Below are 15,677 nucleotides of genomic sequence, written 5' to 3'. Positions count from 1 at the left end.
TGTATGCATCCTTACAGTGGGGGAAATTCAGAGTTCATTATCAAACTAGCCTGAATTTGAATGCCAGTTCTGTCTACACACTAGGTCTCAGGAAAATGACTTTATCTCTGTGAGCCCCAACTTCTTCAGGTAAAAACCGTGGATGATTGTGGAGCAACCTCATCGAGTAGTCAGGATTTCATGAGATCCTGTATTTAAAGTGCTGTACCTGGCATATAGTAGGAGTAGCTTTAAAACAAGGGTGAAAACCTGGAACGTTGTCAATGGTGGGATGAAAGTCGGGCGAGGGGTCTGCAGCCAGCCCAGCCCATTGACAGTGAGAGGCCCTGCTGTATACTCTGAAAGGAGGTTGTTATAAGCTCTGGGAAAAGGTCACCAGCTGTCGTGAGACCTCATGAGTTCCTGGTGTTCCCAACTAGGCCAAGACATACTTGGAATTTCAAGCAGGCAGTTGACATCAAGGACTGCTGTTTGCAGGCCGCCCCTCCCCACCTCCACCAGGTTGGGATTCTTAGGAAGAAAACAAGGAGGGCTGAGTAAGGACTCCAGTCTGGGAGTACTTGTACCACCAATAGGTGATTAGATACAGATATATTAATACATCCAGATTCAGCAGAACTAGGGAGGACTCTAGCAATAGAATCAGGGAGCAAAGTCAAGGCAGGGCACCTCTCCTAAGATTCCTTCTGCAAGGGAAAAGGACTGGAGCAGGGTGGGGCCAGGCCATAGCGGTGCATGGAGGGAGGGATGTGTCCAGGCCTGGAGCTGGGGACAGACTTTCAAGGCCTGCTGGTGTATACATAACTCCCCGTGGCGTCAGAACACAACAAGGCAAGAGACAGCAGATGTGTGATAGAAATAAAACCACTTTACTGTTTAGAATAAAGGACACACTATAAAAAGTGAACATTATGCAACATTACAAGACAATATACATTCACGGAATATAAAATTCATAAATAACATGGAGGAAAACTGTAAACAGTGCTACGAAATTTAGCAACAAATACATTCCTTCTAGACAGGGTTCGAGATCTCTGGTTGGTTTCTCTCCATCACTTCTGGGTTTCAGGACAGCAGACTGGCTGAAGGGAAAGGCGGATGCTGGGAGAATCTAAGAAGCCTCTACCCCCAAAGCAAAAACTATTCTCCAAGTTCTCCCCTTCCTCTCGCCTCCAAAGAGCCAATTTGGAAGTTGTTGTCACATCCACCTCCCCTACTTTCCATTTTGTTTTGCTTTTGCCATCAGATTTTTATAATGTTTGTCTCTCATAAAAATACTCTAGTGACATGTTAACCTTAGGTAGCCAGAAGCCAAACACTTGGGTGCCATCTTGGGGTAGTCCAGATTGTCAATTGTCATGTGCAAGACAGAGGTCTGGGGCATGGAAGGGTAGTGTCTCCTGGGGGCCACAGTTTGCCCTAGACAGGGCTATTCCAAAACATCATTTGTTTCTTTAATTGTTCAAGAACCATGTTGCCACCATGAGGCAGGTCTGGAACGAGGGGAGGGTAAAAGACAGGAGTCTCCCAGTATTACCTGTCCTGGACAGAGCAGAGCACTGGCCCGAGAGCTGAGAGCCTGGGCGTGGAGCTTCCTTGATTGGGAGGCAGAAGAGATGCCCAAAGGAGGAAGCGAGAACTTGGAATTGTATCTCCCATGGCCCTGGATTCTTAGGAAAATCATGGCTTCCCAACTGGATGGGCAGCAGGACTTGGGGTGAAGTAAATGGTAGACTACCCAGGGCCGAGTGACACAGAACAAGAACATGAATGTACTTTAAACTTTTTTCCTACTCCAGAAGCCATTGGGATTCCAATAGGGAGGAGGCTGGAGGAGTCTCAGTTACTAGTTCCTTCTATTTCCCCCAATTCACCAGTCTAGCTGCTTGCCTAGAAGTATTTTCCTCTCCATTCCACTGTAGAATTTGATTCAGGAAAATGGCGGCATGTGGGTTTCATTTTTTTTCTCTTAAACACAATGTACACATATTACAGCCTACACATGACACAAGATTTAGCAAAATAAAATGTTCATGATATGATTGAAATACAGAAGTGTCTCAGCTACATAAATGACTTTAAATTATACAGTAAGTGAACGGGTGAAATAAACAAAGCTATAGCTTATAGAAAGCTCAAAACCGCCCTCTGACATCGCTTTGCGAAAGACCCTTCTTTGCCCAGGGCCTCCTCACCAAGGCCTAACAGATGGGGCTGTGGTTCTGCTAATTTATCGACTCCGCAGGGAAACTTCAGGTGCCTCACACTCAGCCTTCACCCAAGTTCCTCCTTGTGTGAGAGAGGCTGACCACACCAGGGAGTGCAAATGGCCAGATGCCTCACAGAGAAGACACTGATGTCCACTTGTGGGAGGGAACTTGTGTAGGTTGGTCAGGGGCCCCACCATGCAAGACCTTGAGGTTAAAATAAGGACAATCCCAAAACATCAAGTCTGGGCTCATCCCTTCAAAACCACTGACATGCTGGCCTCAGCTTCTTCTGCTCACACTGCCCCACAAAGAAGGCCAAGCCTCCCATTCTCCCCCTGCCAAATGGCGTGACCACAATGGGAAAGGTACACGGTAATGAAATTGATCCCAAGGAAACCCGATGCCGGTACTCTCTTCCCACTCTGGGGTTCTGCCAAGCACCTTGCCTGGGCACTTGTGTGTGTGCAAGACTCTACAATGTGTTGTCTGCTGCTTTTTTTTTTTTCTTCTCCTGTTTCAATTGGCAGCTCTGTTTCCTAAAGTGGAATGAACTGAAGATACAAATACTAATAGAAGATAAATACCCATAAGCTGAAAAAAGAGACAGAGAGCAATCATGTTCAATGTCACCATCCTGCCAACCCCCACTCTGTAAAATATACATTATCACCTACTCTCAGCATCTCACTTTTGACACTAAAACTTAAAATAATTTTATTTAATAGGAGAATTTATATTATAGTTTTATTTCAAAAAAAAAAAAAACACAACAGAAACCCTACAACTGGTTGCAAACTCAGGCTTTCCCCAGTGACCAACAATTTTAATTCCAAGAGGTGAGGATCTCAGGAGGTGGCATTCACCCACCAGGGAGCTAGGGAAAGGGAACCAAGCTGTCTCCACACCCAGGAGAGGTGTCCCTCCAGCCAAGGCAGGCAGGACACTCTGCAGCTCTCCCTCCTGTGCCCAGGCCCTTGACTACACTCTCATCTGCCATCTGAGCTAAGCCAGGAAGGCAGTTAAAGGAAGGCCCCCAAACATGAAGCAGGGACAAGGAGACGGACAGGGGTCAGATGACCCATGATAGGGAAGAGAGGGTGCTGACGGTGTTCAGAATTTCAAATTTTAATTAAAATGAAAAAAAAATGTCAACTTGGAATGTCATGATTTTCTTCAAACAAGCAACGACAACAAAATAGAAGAGATTAAACTATTGGCATATTTAACAGCATTGAACAGAATTCTGTGTCCTGTAAAAAAATTAGCTTATGTCCCCATGTGGGTATATGCAAATGTGTATACAAACATATCCCCCTAGGTGAGCTAAACACTATTCTGGAAATAGTATCCTCTACCCAAATCTACTTGGCTATATCTGTGGATAGTGTATGGTGTCTGTATTTCTCCAATTTACATAAAAGAAAGCTCCTGGCCAAATCTACCAAAGCGTTTTCCAGGAGGAAGTCTGGTGGGAGGCAGGGAGAGGAAAGACATTCATCTCAGTCTTTCACCTGAGCTTTTGTACAAGGCAGGCAAATTGCCTCCTGACCTCAGGCAGATGTTTAAGTCTTCACCAACTAAGAAAGCTCTGTTATTCTGGCCTGGGTGCTTGCTCCAGACTCAGGAACATCTGGTCAACACAAGCATCACTGGGCTGGGGAATTGTGTGTGTGCTGCGTCATCTCCGACTCTCTTGTAGTTCCTTCCTTCCCTCCCTCACTCTTACATGCAGACACAGACAGACACAGTGTGGTTGGGACACGCAGTGGCAGCTCCTGGTGTATAAGATCTTTCACACACCTTGAGTCTATCTGCTTGCTGCCTTTGACTGATCCTGAAATGGTTGGCCTTTCAGCAAGTTCCTTGTCTGTGTCCTTTATGTATTGGAGGAGAAGGGCAAAGGGAAGAGGGTCTGGGAGATGGTGAGGTGGGGAAGAAGCAAGAGGGGTGGGAATTACAATCCTTAAATGGAGTAGTTTTTCATTTTTGTTCTCCTAAAAAAATAGAGATTATATTATCACGAAGAAGAGGAATACAGGTTCCTCATTCTTTCTGGCATGGCACCAGAAATTCCCAGGTGGAAATGAATGATGTCAAAACCAAAAAGAAGGGGCAGGGCGGGGCCAGGAGGATAGTTCCCAATAAACCCCATATGACAGCATAGACCTTTCTTTAAATGTTCCAAGTGCTAAATTTGCAAGAAAACAGGCACTAATTTCATTGTCATCATCTGGGAAGAGTTAGTGTCCAAGGGAAGCTCAGCGGGAAGGGAGGGAAGTGAGGTGGGGCAGGGTCTGGCGCTCAGGGGTCTGTGGCATTGATGATGCTTTTATCCGGGGGGGCCCATCCTCGGTACCAGCTGCAGTAGCCGCCCTTCTGCCGGATGCAGGCGTAGTGTTTGGACTGGTAGCCAGGGTAACCGAAATTGGAGAGCATGTCGGTCCAGAGACACTCGTTCTTGGAAGTCACAAAGCAAGGCAGGTAGTAGCAGGACTTGATCTGCAATTAGATAACAGGCAGCAGTTGATGGACTCTGCCATGGTATGCCCAGGCCTGAGGCTGCCGAGCCTGGATTCAGACCCTGGGGCCACTGCACGGGAAGCCTAGCCACATCAGTCCCTCAGTGATCATAATATAAATAGCACTAGCTTGAGCACCTGCTGTCTAACAGACATTCTGATAAGTGCTTTGATATTATTCTCTTTAATTCTTATCACAGTTTTAGGAGGCTCGGAGAGGTTAAGTAACTTGCTGCAGGTCACACAGCCAGTAAGTAGCAGAATTAGACTACTGAGAGGACTTTTTCGTCTCAGATGGGAGATCTCAGTTGTTTTAGGGAATCGAGGAATTAGAAAGGTTAGAGCATAAACTTTGGAGTCTAGCTGCCCTAGGTTGGAAACCAGATTCAGTGAACTGTGGGACCTAGGCCTAGTTACTTAAGTTCTCTGAGCTCTCATCTGCAGAATGGAGATCATAGTAATTAAAACCACACAGGACTGTTTTGAAGATGAAGTGAGAGAATGGCCCAACTTCCTCCCACAGCAGGCAAGCTGTACCTTGGCCCTATACTTGGGTCAGGGGGATGGGCCTGGTAAAGAGAGACCTTCTGTAGCATCTGGTCTCTGCAGTCCTGGGCCCATTTGCCTACCTGGGGTGGGGTTACCGATGAGTCAGCTACCAGGGTGAGCCCACTTGAAACCACTTGGGAGAACCTGCCAGTGTCGGGATCCTATACCTCCAGCCTTGAACTGCCAGATGGGGCCAGGGACTCAAGAGCCCTCATGCCCCAGCAGCTTCCAAGTGGTCATCATGGAGGCAGCCGATTACAGCAGAAAGGCATTCTTCCTTCCCTGCCTTCCTCACTGCCCCGCCTGGGGCAACATTCCTTACTATATCTGCTCAGACCTGCCCCGCTGCCCTGGCCTAACACGTGCACACCCTTCCCAGCCGAGGGCCTGGCACCCAGTGCATTGGGAGCTAATGTTTCTAGGGCTGCAAGTCAGCACCTCCCCTCCTTCCCCCAGTGACCCCAGAGCTTACCTTGCAGTTACAACCCAGGTGGTACCGATAGTTCAGCCCCTTGCGCTGGGAGAGGGTGAGCTGGTCCCACCTCTCCACGAAGTTGCACAGCCCTGTGTACATCTTGCCATCATAGACGCGACCTGCAGGAGGAAAGAAGAAAACAAGGAGAGGGTTGTTTTGTCCAGAGCCTAGCCCAGAAAGAATTCACATCTACTATGTTCCCACTTAGCCCAGGCACTGTGGCTGGGTACTTTTCAGACCCATGATTTTATTTCACCCTACCCAACACCTTTTAAAATGGACTGTAGCCCCATTTTCCAGATGAGGATAATGAGGCTCGGAGAGGTAAAGTGATTTGCCAAAGGTCCCAAGCCCATTAAATACTGGAGCTAGGACTAGAGGCCAACTCTTCCCTCCCTTTATAATGATTTTTGTTTTTGTTTTCTCCTTTACTACACTGACTGCCTAAAGATGAATAACTTTCAAAGACGGGCCTAACAGGTCGAGTGTGAGGTGGAGAGGAACAGATACTCCCCTTTTATTTACAGTAAAGTTGAGAAGCTACAAATTAGGAGATTTCCTCCCCCAGGTGAGTGGTGGAGCTAATTCCAAAGTCCAGCCTAAGTGTAGGAGCCTCAAGCTCCTAGCACTGGGTAAGTGGGATGAATTCAACATTAGAGACTCCTTACAATTTACTGGACATTTGGTGAGTCAACTACTCCTTATGTGTTCTTCTGAAGTCAAGAAACAGTGGACCTTGGCCAAACCCTGGCCTAGAAGCTAGAGTTGGCCATTACCTGTCAGCAGGTACTGGTACTTGTTGACCTCCAGCTTAAGGCCACAGAGACTCTCGGAAGCTTCCGTGTGGATGTACTGCACATGGGGCATCTTGGTGAAGCCTCGGTACATCTGTGGGCAAAAGGAACATCATGACTTCTTCCTTCCCAATTTGGACACCCATATGATCCATAATCCCACTGCTGGGTATGTATCCAAAGGAAAGGAAATCGGAATATGGAAGAGGGGTCTGCACTCTCATGTTGACTGCAGCAATATTCACAATAGCCAAGATACGAAATCAACCTAAGTGCTCATCAACAGATGAATGGATAGACAAAACCTGGTATCTATACCCAATGGAATATGATTCATCCAGAAAAAAGAATGAAATCTTGTCATTTGTGGCAATGCAGCTGGAACTGGAGGTCGTTTTGCTAAGTGAAATAAGCCAGGCACAGAAAGACAAATACACCATGTTCTCACTCATGTGGGAGCTAAGAAAGTAAATCTCATAAAGATGGACAGTGGATTGGTGGTTACCAGAGGCAAGAAAGGTAATAAGGATTGGGGGAAAGAGATATAATTAATGGGTACAAAAATACGAGTAGGCAGAACAAGTAAGACCCAGTGTTCATTGAATCAGTAGAATGACTACAGTAAACAATAACTTATTGTATATCTCAAAGTAGCTAGTAGAGGATAATTCAGATGTTCCCAGCATGAAGAAATGATAAATGTTTAAGGTTATGAATATCCCAATTACCCTGATTTGATTACTATACATTTTTGAGTATATCAAAATACCACATGGACTCTCAAAATATGTACATTTATTATGTATCAATAAAATAAGAGGAACACAGGAGAGGAGTCTCAGTACCCAGAAGGCTTGCTGACATTGGATCTGAGGGAATCTCACTCCCCTATTCAGCTGTCCAGTGGCCGGTCACTGATCTACCCACCCCAGGGCCCCCTTCACCCCAGATGAAGCCACCGATCCTCTTGACTAGCCAGGTTGGTGCCTTCCCAGAGAAACCTTCCTGTGCAGCCAGCCATACCCCCCATTCCAACTGCCCCACAACACTCCTTCGGCTACACATGTCTCACATCCCAGCACCTTTTCAGAAATCCAGAGAAGTAGCTGTGACAAAGGTCCTTTTTCTTTGTCAACCTTAGGACCTGGGTCCCGTGAACTCAGCCAGCATTCTCATGATATCTCTGTGACACTTTCCAGCCCACAAAAACATTCTCACTCACATTCCCCTTGCAGTATCCTTAAAAGAGCCCTGGGAGGGATGTATTACAAACCCCACTTTATAGAAATTCTATTTGGCTGGTGAACATTGAGTTCAAGCTAGAAATTCTCCATGTTTTTTATTCTTCTGAGCGTCTGATGAAAGCATTGGGTTCGTTTATCCCAGATGAAGCACATAAATGTATCTACAAAGTTCAAAGATTTTTAACTGTTAAATACTTTATAATTGTTAGATTGAACCACGTGAAATTGCTGATATGTGGCTATTTGTATCTACGACATAATCTAATACAGTGGTTCTCAACTGGAGGCAATTTTGCCCCCCTAGGAAATATTTGGGACATGTGGCAATGTCTGGAGACATTTTTGGTTGTCACAACAGTTCGTAGAGGGCAGGGAGGTTGCTAAACATCCCATAATACTCAGGACAGCCCCCAGAACAAAGAATTATCCGGCCCCAAATGTCAATGGTACTGAGGTTGAGAAATCTCCTTTAATATTAGCCCACGAATCACCATGACAACCCTATGAGGTAGGAACTATTATGCCCATTTTATAGATGAGGAGCCTGAGTCACAGGCAGGCTAAGTAGCTTGTTAAGGCCACACAGTTGGGAAATCGCAGGGCTAGGATTCCAAGCAGAGGACTCTGCCTTCAGAGTCCATACTCTTACCCATTATCTTAGACTGGCTCCCAGGAAAGCCTCAGAAGTCTATGACCAAGGTCCCCGGAAGCAGGCAAATGCTATTTCCATTTATGGCCACTGTGCCTCCTTCAGAGGCACAGTGTGTGCCCAGACTCACTGGGGTGAATGAATGTAACAGAAGCTGAGTCCGCTTTGTGATTCCAGGTCAAGTCCACGAGTATTACACAAGCCCAGTGTGCCAAGGCGATACTGTGAACTGTGAGATTTGGTAACGGGGGCGGTGGGGCACCAAGGTGTTGCACAATTCTGTTATCCCCTCAGTTCTCAGCGTACACAAGCCCTGGACTGCTGGTGGTCTCTGGGCTTGTCCCAAGGGTTTATAATAGGAAAATGCCTCTACTTTACTTCCTGGCATTTGGTATTAATTTACTTACAGTAATTAATACAAAGCCAGACATCTCTTCATTGGTGTCTCTTCTAAATGCCTCCCATTTGGCCTGTGAGCTGGCGTTTTCTCATCTTTTAAGTGGTGACTGGTTGGCGGGGGTAGGTGGTCCACAAGACCTTCACAGCATAACTTGGTCTGTTGGACCTACTGAGTTTGGGCGCCCCTGCCTTGTTAAAAGCACACATTGTTCTGATGGACTCAGATGGTCTTCCTTCTGAACCCCTCTTCTCCCCCAAGGCTTGCCAACTGAGCACGGTAACGCAGCCAAGTGCTGGAAGAAATGCCGTCCACACTCAGCATTCAATTATGCGGTGGGGGCGCGGGGTGGGTAGAGTCACGATGATGACTTCTTCTATGTGAATGGTGCCTCTCTAGCCTTAACAGGAACCATGTTTAAGCGTGCTGCTGTATGCCTGCCATGGAGTGTGGCCTTCGAAGAACATCCCCTACCCTGACTTCTGTGCCGAGCAACTTCTTATTTTTGTGTGGGTGTTCCTTGAGGTTTTGGCAAATGTTTCAACTAAGCACTCGCTCTAGGTCTTTTGGACCCAGCCCATGGGAACCTCATTCCTTCTGCGTCAGTCTTTCCCCTTGACTGCCCTAGTGCTTCGTGGGTGAGAGAATGAAGCCCCTGGTTACAGTCTGGTCATTTGAACTGCTCAGTAAGAACTCAACTCATCGAAATCAGCTTGGCACCGCAGCTACTTGGAAGTTTGAAGGAACCTGCATTTTAGCTCCTAGCACTTGCCTAGAGTCAAAATTCTGACACATTACAAATGACTGGCTCTGACAAACATAGTGCTGTGTTTTAGGGTCAATTCTGAAAAGAACAACATGGCAAAGGTAGATTCTACTCAGTTGTGTTTTCTGTGTAATAATCCTACCTTGATTTAAATATTGATTCTAAAAGTATCATGTCTGTAATCATAGAGATCTAGAACTGGTTTGACAAATTTAGGAGAGTTATAATAGGTTTATAATGTCCTGACATCAGAGAATCCTAGAATCTCAGAGTTGGAAAAGATGTTAAAGGTAATCTAATCCAAACCAATGCTATGGAGATCAGTGGTAAATTCAGGTTTTGGAGGCTGACAGCCAGAGTTTGAATCTTCAATCTTCTCTGCCACCTGTTCGCCACTTGGAAAGTTACTTAACCTCTTTGGGTCTCAGTTTCTTCATCTGTAAAATGGGTCAAAGCACTTCTTAGGGTGTTTGAGAGAAGCAAATGACTTAGAATAGCAGTCAGCCCACAACATTCAATAAAAGTTAGCTTAGAACAAGTTATAATGAAATTTGTAAGGAGAGGAGGAATGAGTTTGGTCCCCTTTCTCCTAAGTCCCTTCCTCAGCTCTTAACAAGAGTAGTTAAAGCTGGTTTAGAACTTCAGACATAAGTGGGTTGTTCTTTTTCAGCTGGGTTCTGCATGCCTCTGGGCCCCTCTTCTTGGTAGCATCTACATAAAGTTCCAAGATGTTAGCTTCCCTTGGAGTGAAGGGACAAATAAGGTAAAAAAGAAGTTTCTGAGTCTGGGAACATTTGCATATTTCTTATGAAATGTCTGGCCTTCACTCTACATTGACAGCATGAGTTGCCTCAATGATTCCAACTATGTCTTGCATGCCTACCAAAGATCAACACTGTTCTGGATGCTGGTGTACATCACGGACTCACTTAAACCCACAACTTCTTATTTACAGACCGACCGAGCTATCACGGGCATGATCTTTCTCTATACAGCAATTTGTCTAGCAGGACAGGCAGAGAATGTAGAAATGGAGCCAGTCTCTGCAGAGGGCTGGATGAGAGTCCTAAGCCAGGAAGAACCACGGGCATTGCAAGAAGAATGGTTCCCTGTGGGCTGGGGGTCAAAGATGCTTCCAGCTGGAGCTTCAAAGGCGAGACCCTGCTATTGCTCATTTGGTTAGACAAACCACTAAAGGAAGGAAGTCCCTGGAGGTCTGCTCTGCCTACAGTCAGGACATGCAAAGCACATGACCAGCAGGTCTCCCCATGGGACCCTCCCAGGACCAGCTGGGACATAATGTCCCCCACGTTCTGTCCCCTGCAGCCAGCTGGAGAGCACGTCTCCGCTACATAAACAATAACTCCTGGCACAGTGGATCGGTTTCTCATGGTCCTGATGGGAGATAAGGTCCCCACAGCTTAGAGCAGCCAGTTCTGGAAACTTTCACCTTCACCCCACAGTCCAGCTAATTTCCAAGTTTGGGATTGCAATAAGCTCTCTCAACATTCTAACACCTGCTCCCTCACACACACACACATATCGCAGGTCTCTGTGTACTGAAGTGTTCCTGAGAGATGGGTCAGAGGCTCCAGAGTTAGCAGACGGGAGAAGGTCTGCCTGCCTTTCATCAGTGAGAGAAGAGAGAGGTCAGACAGGGTGGCTCGGAGTCTCAGGTTCTCCAAGTTCCTTTAGTCCTGCTCTAAGGAAGCCCTTGCTCACCCCTTCTGACTCTCTAGGGTAGACTCTCTAATCTGCTAGAACAAAGTCTCCCAGGGACCAGTGCCAAAACTCATGCAGGCTTGCCTCTCTGGCCTCTCCCCCTTCCCTCCTACAAAGATTTTTCTGATACACCCTTTGCAGGATATTACAAGTCCAGCCCTACACTGCTGGATGATAAACCAACAAACCCAAACTGACCTCTTTTTGTTCCCTGGGAACTAAAAACATATGGAGTGGGCATTTATATACCCCAAAGTGGGTAGGAATGATCAATCAGCCTGCTGCTCCATACTGTTTTATCTCCTTATAGGCAAAGACCCTGTAGTTTTGCTCAGGTTTGCCACTTTGTGGCCATATAATCTTAACTGTTATATGACCTCCCAGGTCTCAGTTGCCTCACCTGTCAAACAGAGGACAAGGTGTTATCTATTTTACAGTGTTAGTATAAGTACTGATCTATGCAAAGACCTAGCAGAATGCCTGGCACAAAGCAATTGCTCAGTAAATGTTAACTGATGCCAAGTCTTATCATAATTATAAGCAGTGTTATCTTTGTATCCCCAGTTCATAGTACAGTACTAAGCACAGAGAGAGGGTGGGAAGGAAGCACGAGAGGATGGATGGACGGACTATTACTTCTACTTCTAGCCTGTATCTTGTCTGACTTGCAGGCTGGTACCTAGAGACAAGCAGATTCCAGTGGCGTCTCTGGATAGAAGGGCACTGGCCAGTTCTATGGATCATGATACCCTCTATGGAGGGTCAGAGTGAATGAAAGGCATGAGATGGTGACTGATGATTAAGACGGCAGGGAGATTTGGGAGTCATATAAAGAACACAGGATTGGGAAGAAATTCCGATGCCTCAGCTTGGGGATCAGATCTGCCCTTAGTTAAATGCTTGACTCTGAGTAAGTCATTTCCCCTTTGCGCCTCTGTCAGAGTAAGACGAGGGATCTTACATCTAATTCCCAGCACCATGATTCATGAGCTCAGGTGAAAGATGGTGAACCGAAAGCCTAAGCCCACCAGCCTGGGAGTGGGAGTGTGTCTTCTAAGCCCACCAGCCTGGGAGTGGGAGTGTCTGATGCTGATAGGCTAGCAAGTGTTGTTTGGTCTCTAAACAACCACCCGTGGCTGGTCTGACACCAGCAAGGGGGAATGGGACATTCTGTCCACAGGAAGGGCCTCTGGTCACCCTGGTCTCCAGGCCCTGATGGTAGGAAGGAAACCAGGCAGGCTTAGGAACTGCTGCCTCCCAGCTATTTCCCTCTCAGCTCTCTGCTGACCACCGAGTGTCTCGTAATGAGGATTGTTCCAGACCAGGCAGGTTCATGTGTTTTCTGAACCCCTGCTTTGGTCTAATATGCTTTGGCATTCCCGCGCTGTCTGCCAGAGGTTGCAAAGTGGGCTTTTTGCGTTGTTGTTGCTCTTGCTGGTTCCCCACCCCCGCCCATTTTTCTCTCCCCAGGGCTGTCTGAAGACATAAGCTGGTCTCATGACCAAGCTTAGGCAGCCAAGGGCAACTGGCCAGGGCTGACTCTGGACATTACATAACCAGAAGGCTGTGGATGTTTGCAAAATTGAATCCAAAGCAACAGGTTCCACAAAATTAGTACATCCAGCCTCAGGACACAGGAATAAGAAAGCCTGGAGGTTGGCCTTGGGGATGGTTGGGTACCACCGTGGGCTGCGTCACTCCCCCACTCCCTTCTACCTGGACACTGCGGCTTGTCTCCTCTGGGGAGTTTCCAGGCCTGTGGGGTCTCACCCTCATGCCCGTATTAGACGGATAAGCATTCACCAAGTCACTTTTGCATGCCAGGTCCTACCCTAATTACTAGGGATGCAAATATCAGCAATAAGTTAAAGGGCTGGACAGTTCCTGTGGACCTCAGCACACCCCACATTGAACTTCTGATGAGTCACACACATACCTGCCTCTTCTCTCCCAACCTGACTAGTTCCTAAAGATGGAAACTGTATCTCCCTCACGGCCTCCCTGGCTCCTAGCTGGGAGCTCTGCATGTAGAGAGGTGCTTACAAAGATGGGGTGATGAACCAGTTGCTGAGTTATTCAAGGTGAAGCCCCAATCTTCTGTGCTAAGGCAATCACCAGTACACCCTTCCATTGTATACCACCCACTCCTCCTTACAAGTAACATGGCCCGCATCCCAGGGTGCTTAGAATGCCTGAGCTAGAGAGGATGTTAGGAGCACCAAGCCCAACCCCACACTGTTAACAGGTGGCAAAACTGCAGCCCAGGAAAAGGGACAAGCCCAGGGTAAGCAGGCTATTTAGGAGTAGAGGTGAGACTAGGAGGCAGGTTCTCTAGATTTCAAATCTGGTGTTCTTTTTCTTAAGGGCATACCTCCTTCCTGTACTTCATGATGTTCATATCCTCAGTAATATGTTTAATGATAAGAATATGCTTAGCAAACATTGCTACCTATCTAGGATGCAAGAAGACAATCAGCTGGGAAAATAGGGAAAGAAGGTGAAGTTCCTGCCTTGGGATGAGGTTCCTGTGATCAGCACAGTTTCCATGTAAAGATTTGAGGGGTGTAAACCTAAGCTGTAGCCTCAGTGGCTGCATGAAACCTGTAAGCACTGTTGAGTCCCGGATAGTCAGAGCTCAGAAGAGTTCATAGAGATGATCTAGTCCAACCCCCTCATTTCACAATTGGGAAGATTAAAGCCCAGAGAGGGGCAGTGACTTGACCAAGGTCTCATGGTTACGAGCTAACAAGGCTATCTGCCATCTGGCTCCAGAGCTCAGCTTCCTAACAAGTGCCTTGGAGTGACTCCACCTGCATGGGCTCTTGGACAAGGCAGCCCCATGCCCCCTCCCTACCCATCCCTTTATGCAGCCTTAGCAGCTCCCTCTCCAGCAGGCAGAAGGGCTGGGTCTGGCTGGTGCTTAGACACACACCCCAGTTCCAACCCACTTTGCCTCCCTTAGCCAGGACTCTTCTGGCAAAAACCCAAAAACCTTCCCGGAGCCAGGGTGATGACATTACCTACCTTCATCTGCTTGATGGTGTAGACCAGCGTGCCGAAGGGCCCCTCCTTTACCAGCTTCTTCCCCACCACCTTGGCCCGGATCACTGCAGAGACAGAAGGAGACAATAAGAGGTTAGGAAGGCCTGAACCACATCAGGAACAGCATCTCAGGGCGGGCATGCTAGCCTCTGTGGAGCCTGGAATTGCACTCTTACCTTGGAGCCAACTGGAATAGATGATTGTGTTTACAAGAGTGGGAATTCCCTGGGGTGAGAGGGAGGTTGGAGGAAAAAGAAACAGCCACCATTCAAGTTAATTACCCCAAATATTCACAATTGCCAGCTCCAGAACTTCCAAGGCTATAGTCAACCCCCGCCGACCCTGGGGATTTTCTTGACTTTGTGACTTTACCATAATCCAAAACCTACTTCTCCTGTTAGAGCCATTGTCCCCCCTCCCTTGTCCATCTGACAATGCCATGGTCTCCCAGATCTGTTCTCTTTCCACTAGGACCCCTTTCTAACCACCTCATTTGGGGCTCTTCCTTTGCATGCATTAATTCACCACATCTTGACATGTCTACAGGGTTGTGGTGCACCCTAGCTTCCCACAGTGCCCCCAGTTAGCATTCTGATTGAGCCCTTGGTATCCAGTGCTTAGATAGCAAGGGATGCAATAGAGTCTGAGCTCTATGGGGATGTGGTTAGAAGAAGGAGCAATTGGGAGTGGGGGCTCAGGAGCCAGACAGAACTGTTCCAATCTCAGCTCTGCTGTTTATGGCTATTGCGACTGTATGCAAGTAAGTAACTTTGTTTCTGGCCTCCTCTTCTATAAAACAGGAATCATAATGATACTAATCTCTTGAACTGAAGGGATTAGTCAAGATGACAAATGTGAAACTCTTGATACTGTCTTGGACATAGTTTGCACTAGACAAATGTTATTAATATCATCATCATTATCATCACCAAAAATGAAATGGGCTAACCATGGAAGGGCTGTTCCAATGAAAACAGCTCCCATTTATTGCACACCTACTATGTGCCATGTACATTTCACTTATTTACTGCTCTTAACTGTCTTACAAGGGCAGTATTAGCATCCACATGATCTAGATAAGGAAACGGACCAAGAAGTGAAACCACTTCCTCTTTCTGAGCCTCAATTTTCTCATCTATAAAGAGGGTATAACTCTCTTTACATCAGGGAATTGGAATCAGGATTGAACAAAAGATCTTATGAAATTTCCGACTACAATGTCTGGCAGAAAGGATTTACCCAGTAGATACTAGTTAACTATGAATACAAAAGTAATTACACCCAGTGGGTCAAGGGCTGAAAGAGAG

General features: G+C 46.8%; 2 protein-coding genes across 11 annotated transcripts in view; one reads left to right on the top strand and one right to left on the bottom strand.

The window, feature by feature from the left end:
- SYN3 (synapsin III) overlaps positions 1-15,677 on the top strand; it is a 566,272-nt gene that overhangs the window by 197,949 nt on the left and 352,646 nt on the right. The gene's annotated exons all lie outside the window — the stretch shown is intronic.
- Positions 849-15,677, bottom strand: part of TIMP3 (TIMP metallopeptidase inhibitor 3) — a 61,609-nt gene continuing 46,780 nt past the window's right edge. The window contains exons 2-5 of the mRNA XM_024927116.4: positions 14,353-14,435; positions 6,533-6,644; positions 5,754-5,875; positions 849-4,712 (exon numbers count right to left, since the gene is read on the bottom strand). Coding sequence (XP_024782884.1) covers positions 4,515-4,712; positions 5,754-5,875; positions 6,533-6,644; positions 14,353-14,435 — 515 coding nt within the window. The 3' untranslated portion in view covers positions 849-4,514. The remainder of the gene's footprint in view (positions 4,713-5,753; positions 5,876-6,532; positions 6,645-14,352; positions 14,436-15,677) is intronic.

This window comes from Pan paniscus, chromosome 23 (genome assembly GCF_029289425.2).
Source record: "Pan paniscus chromosome 23, NHGRI_mPanPan1-v2.0_pri, whole genome shotgun sequence".
NCBI lineage: Eukaryota > Metazoa > Chordata > Mammalia > Primates > Hominidae > Pan > Pan paniscus.
This window is presented reverse-complemented; position numbering and strand designations above follow the sequence as displayed.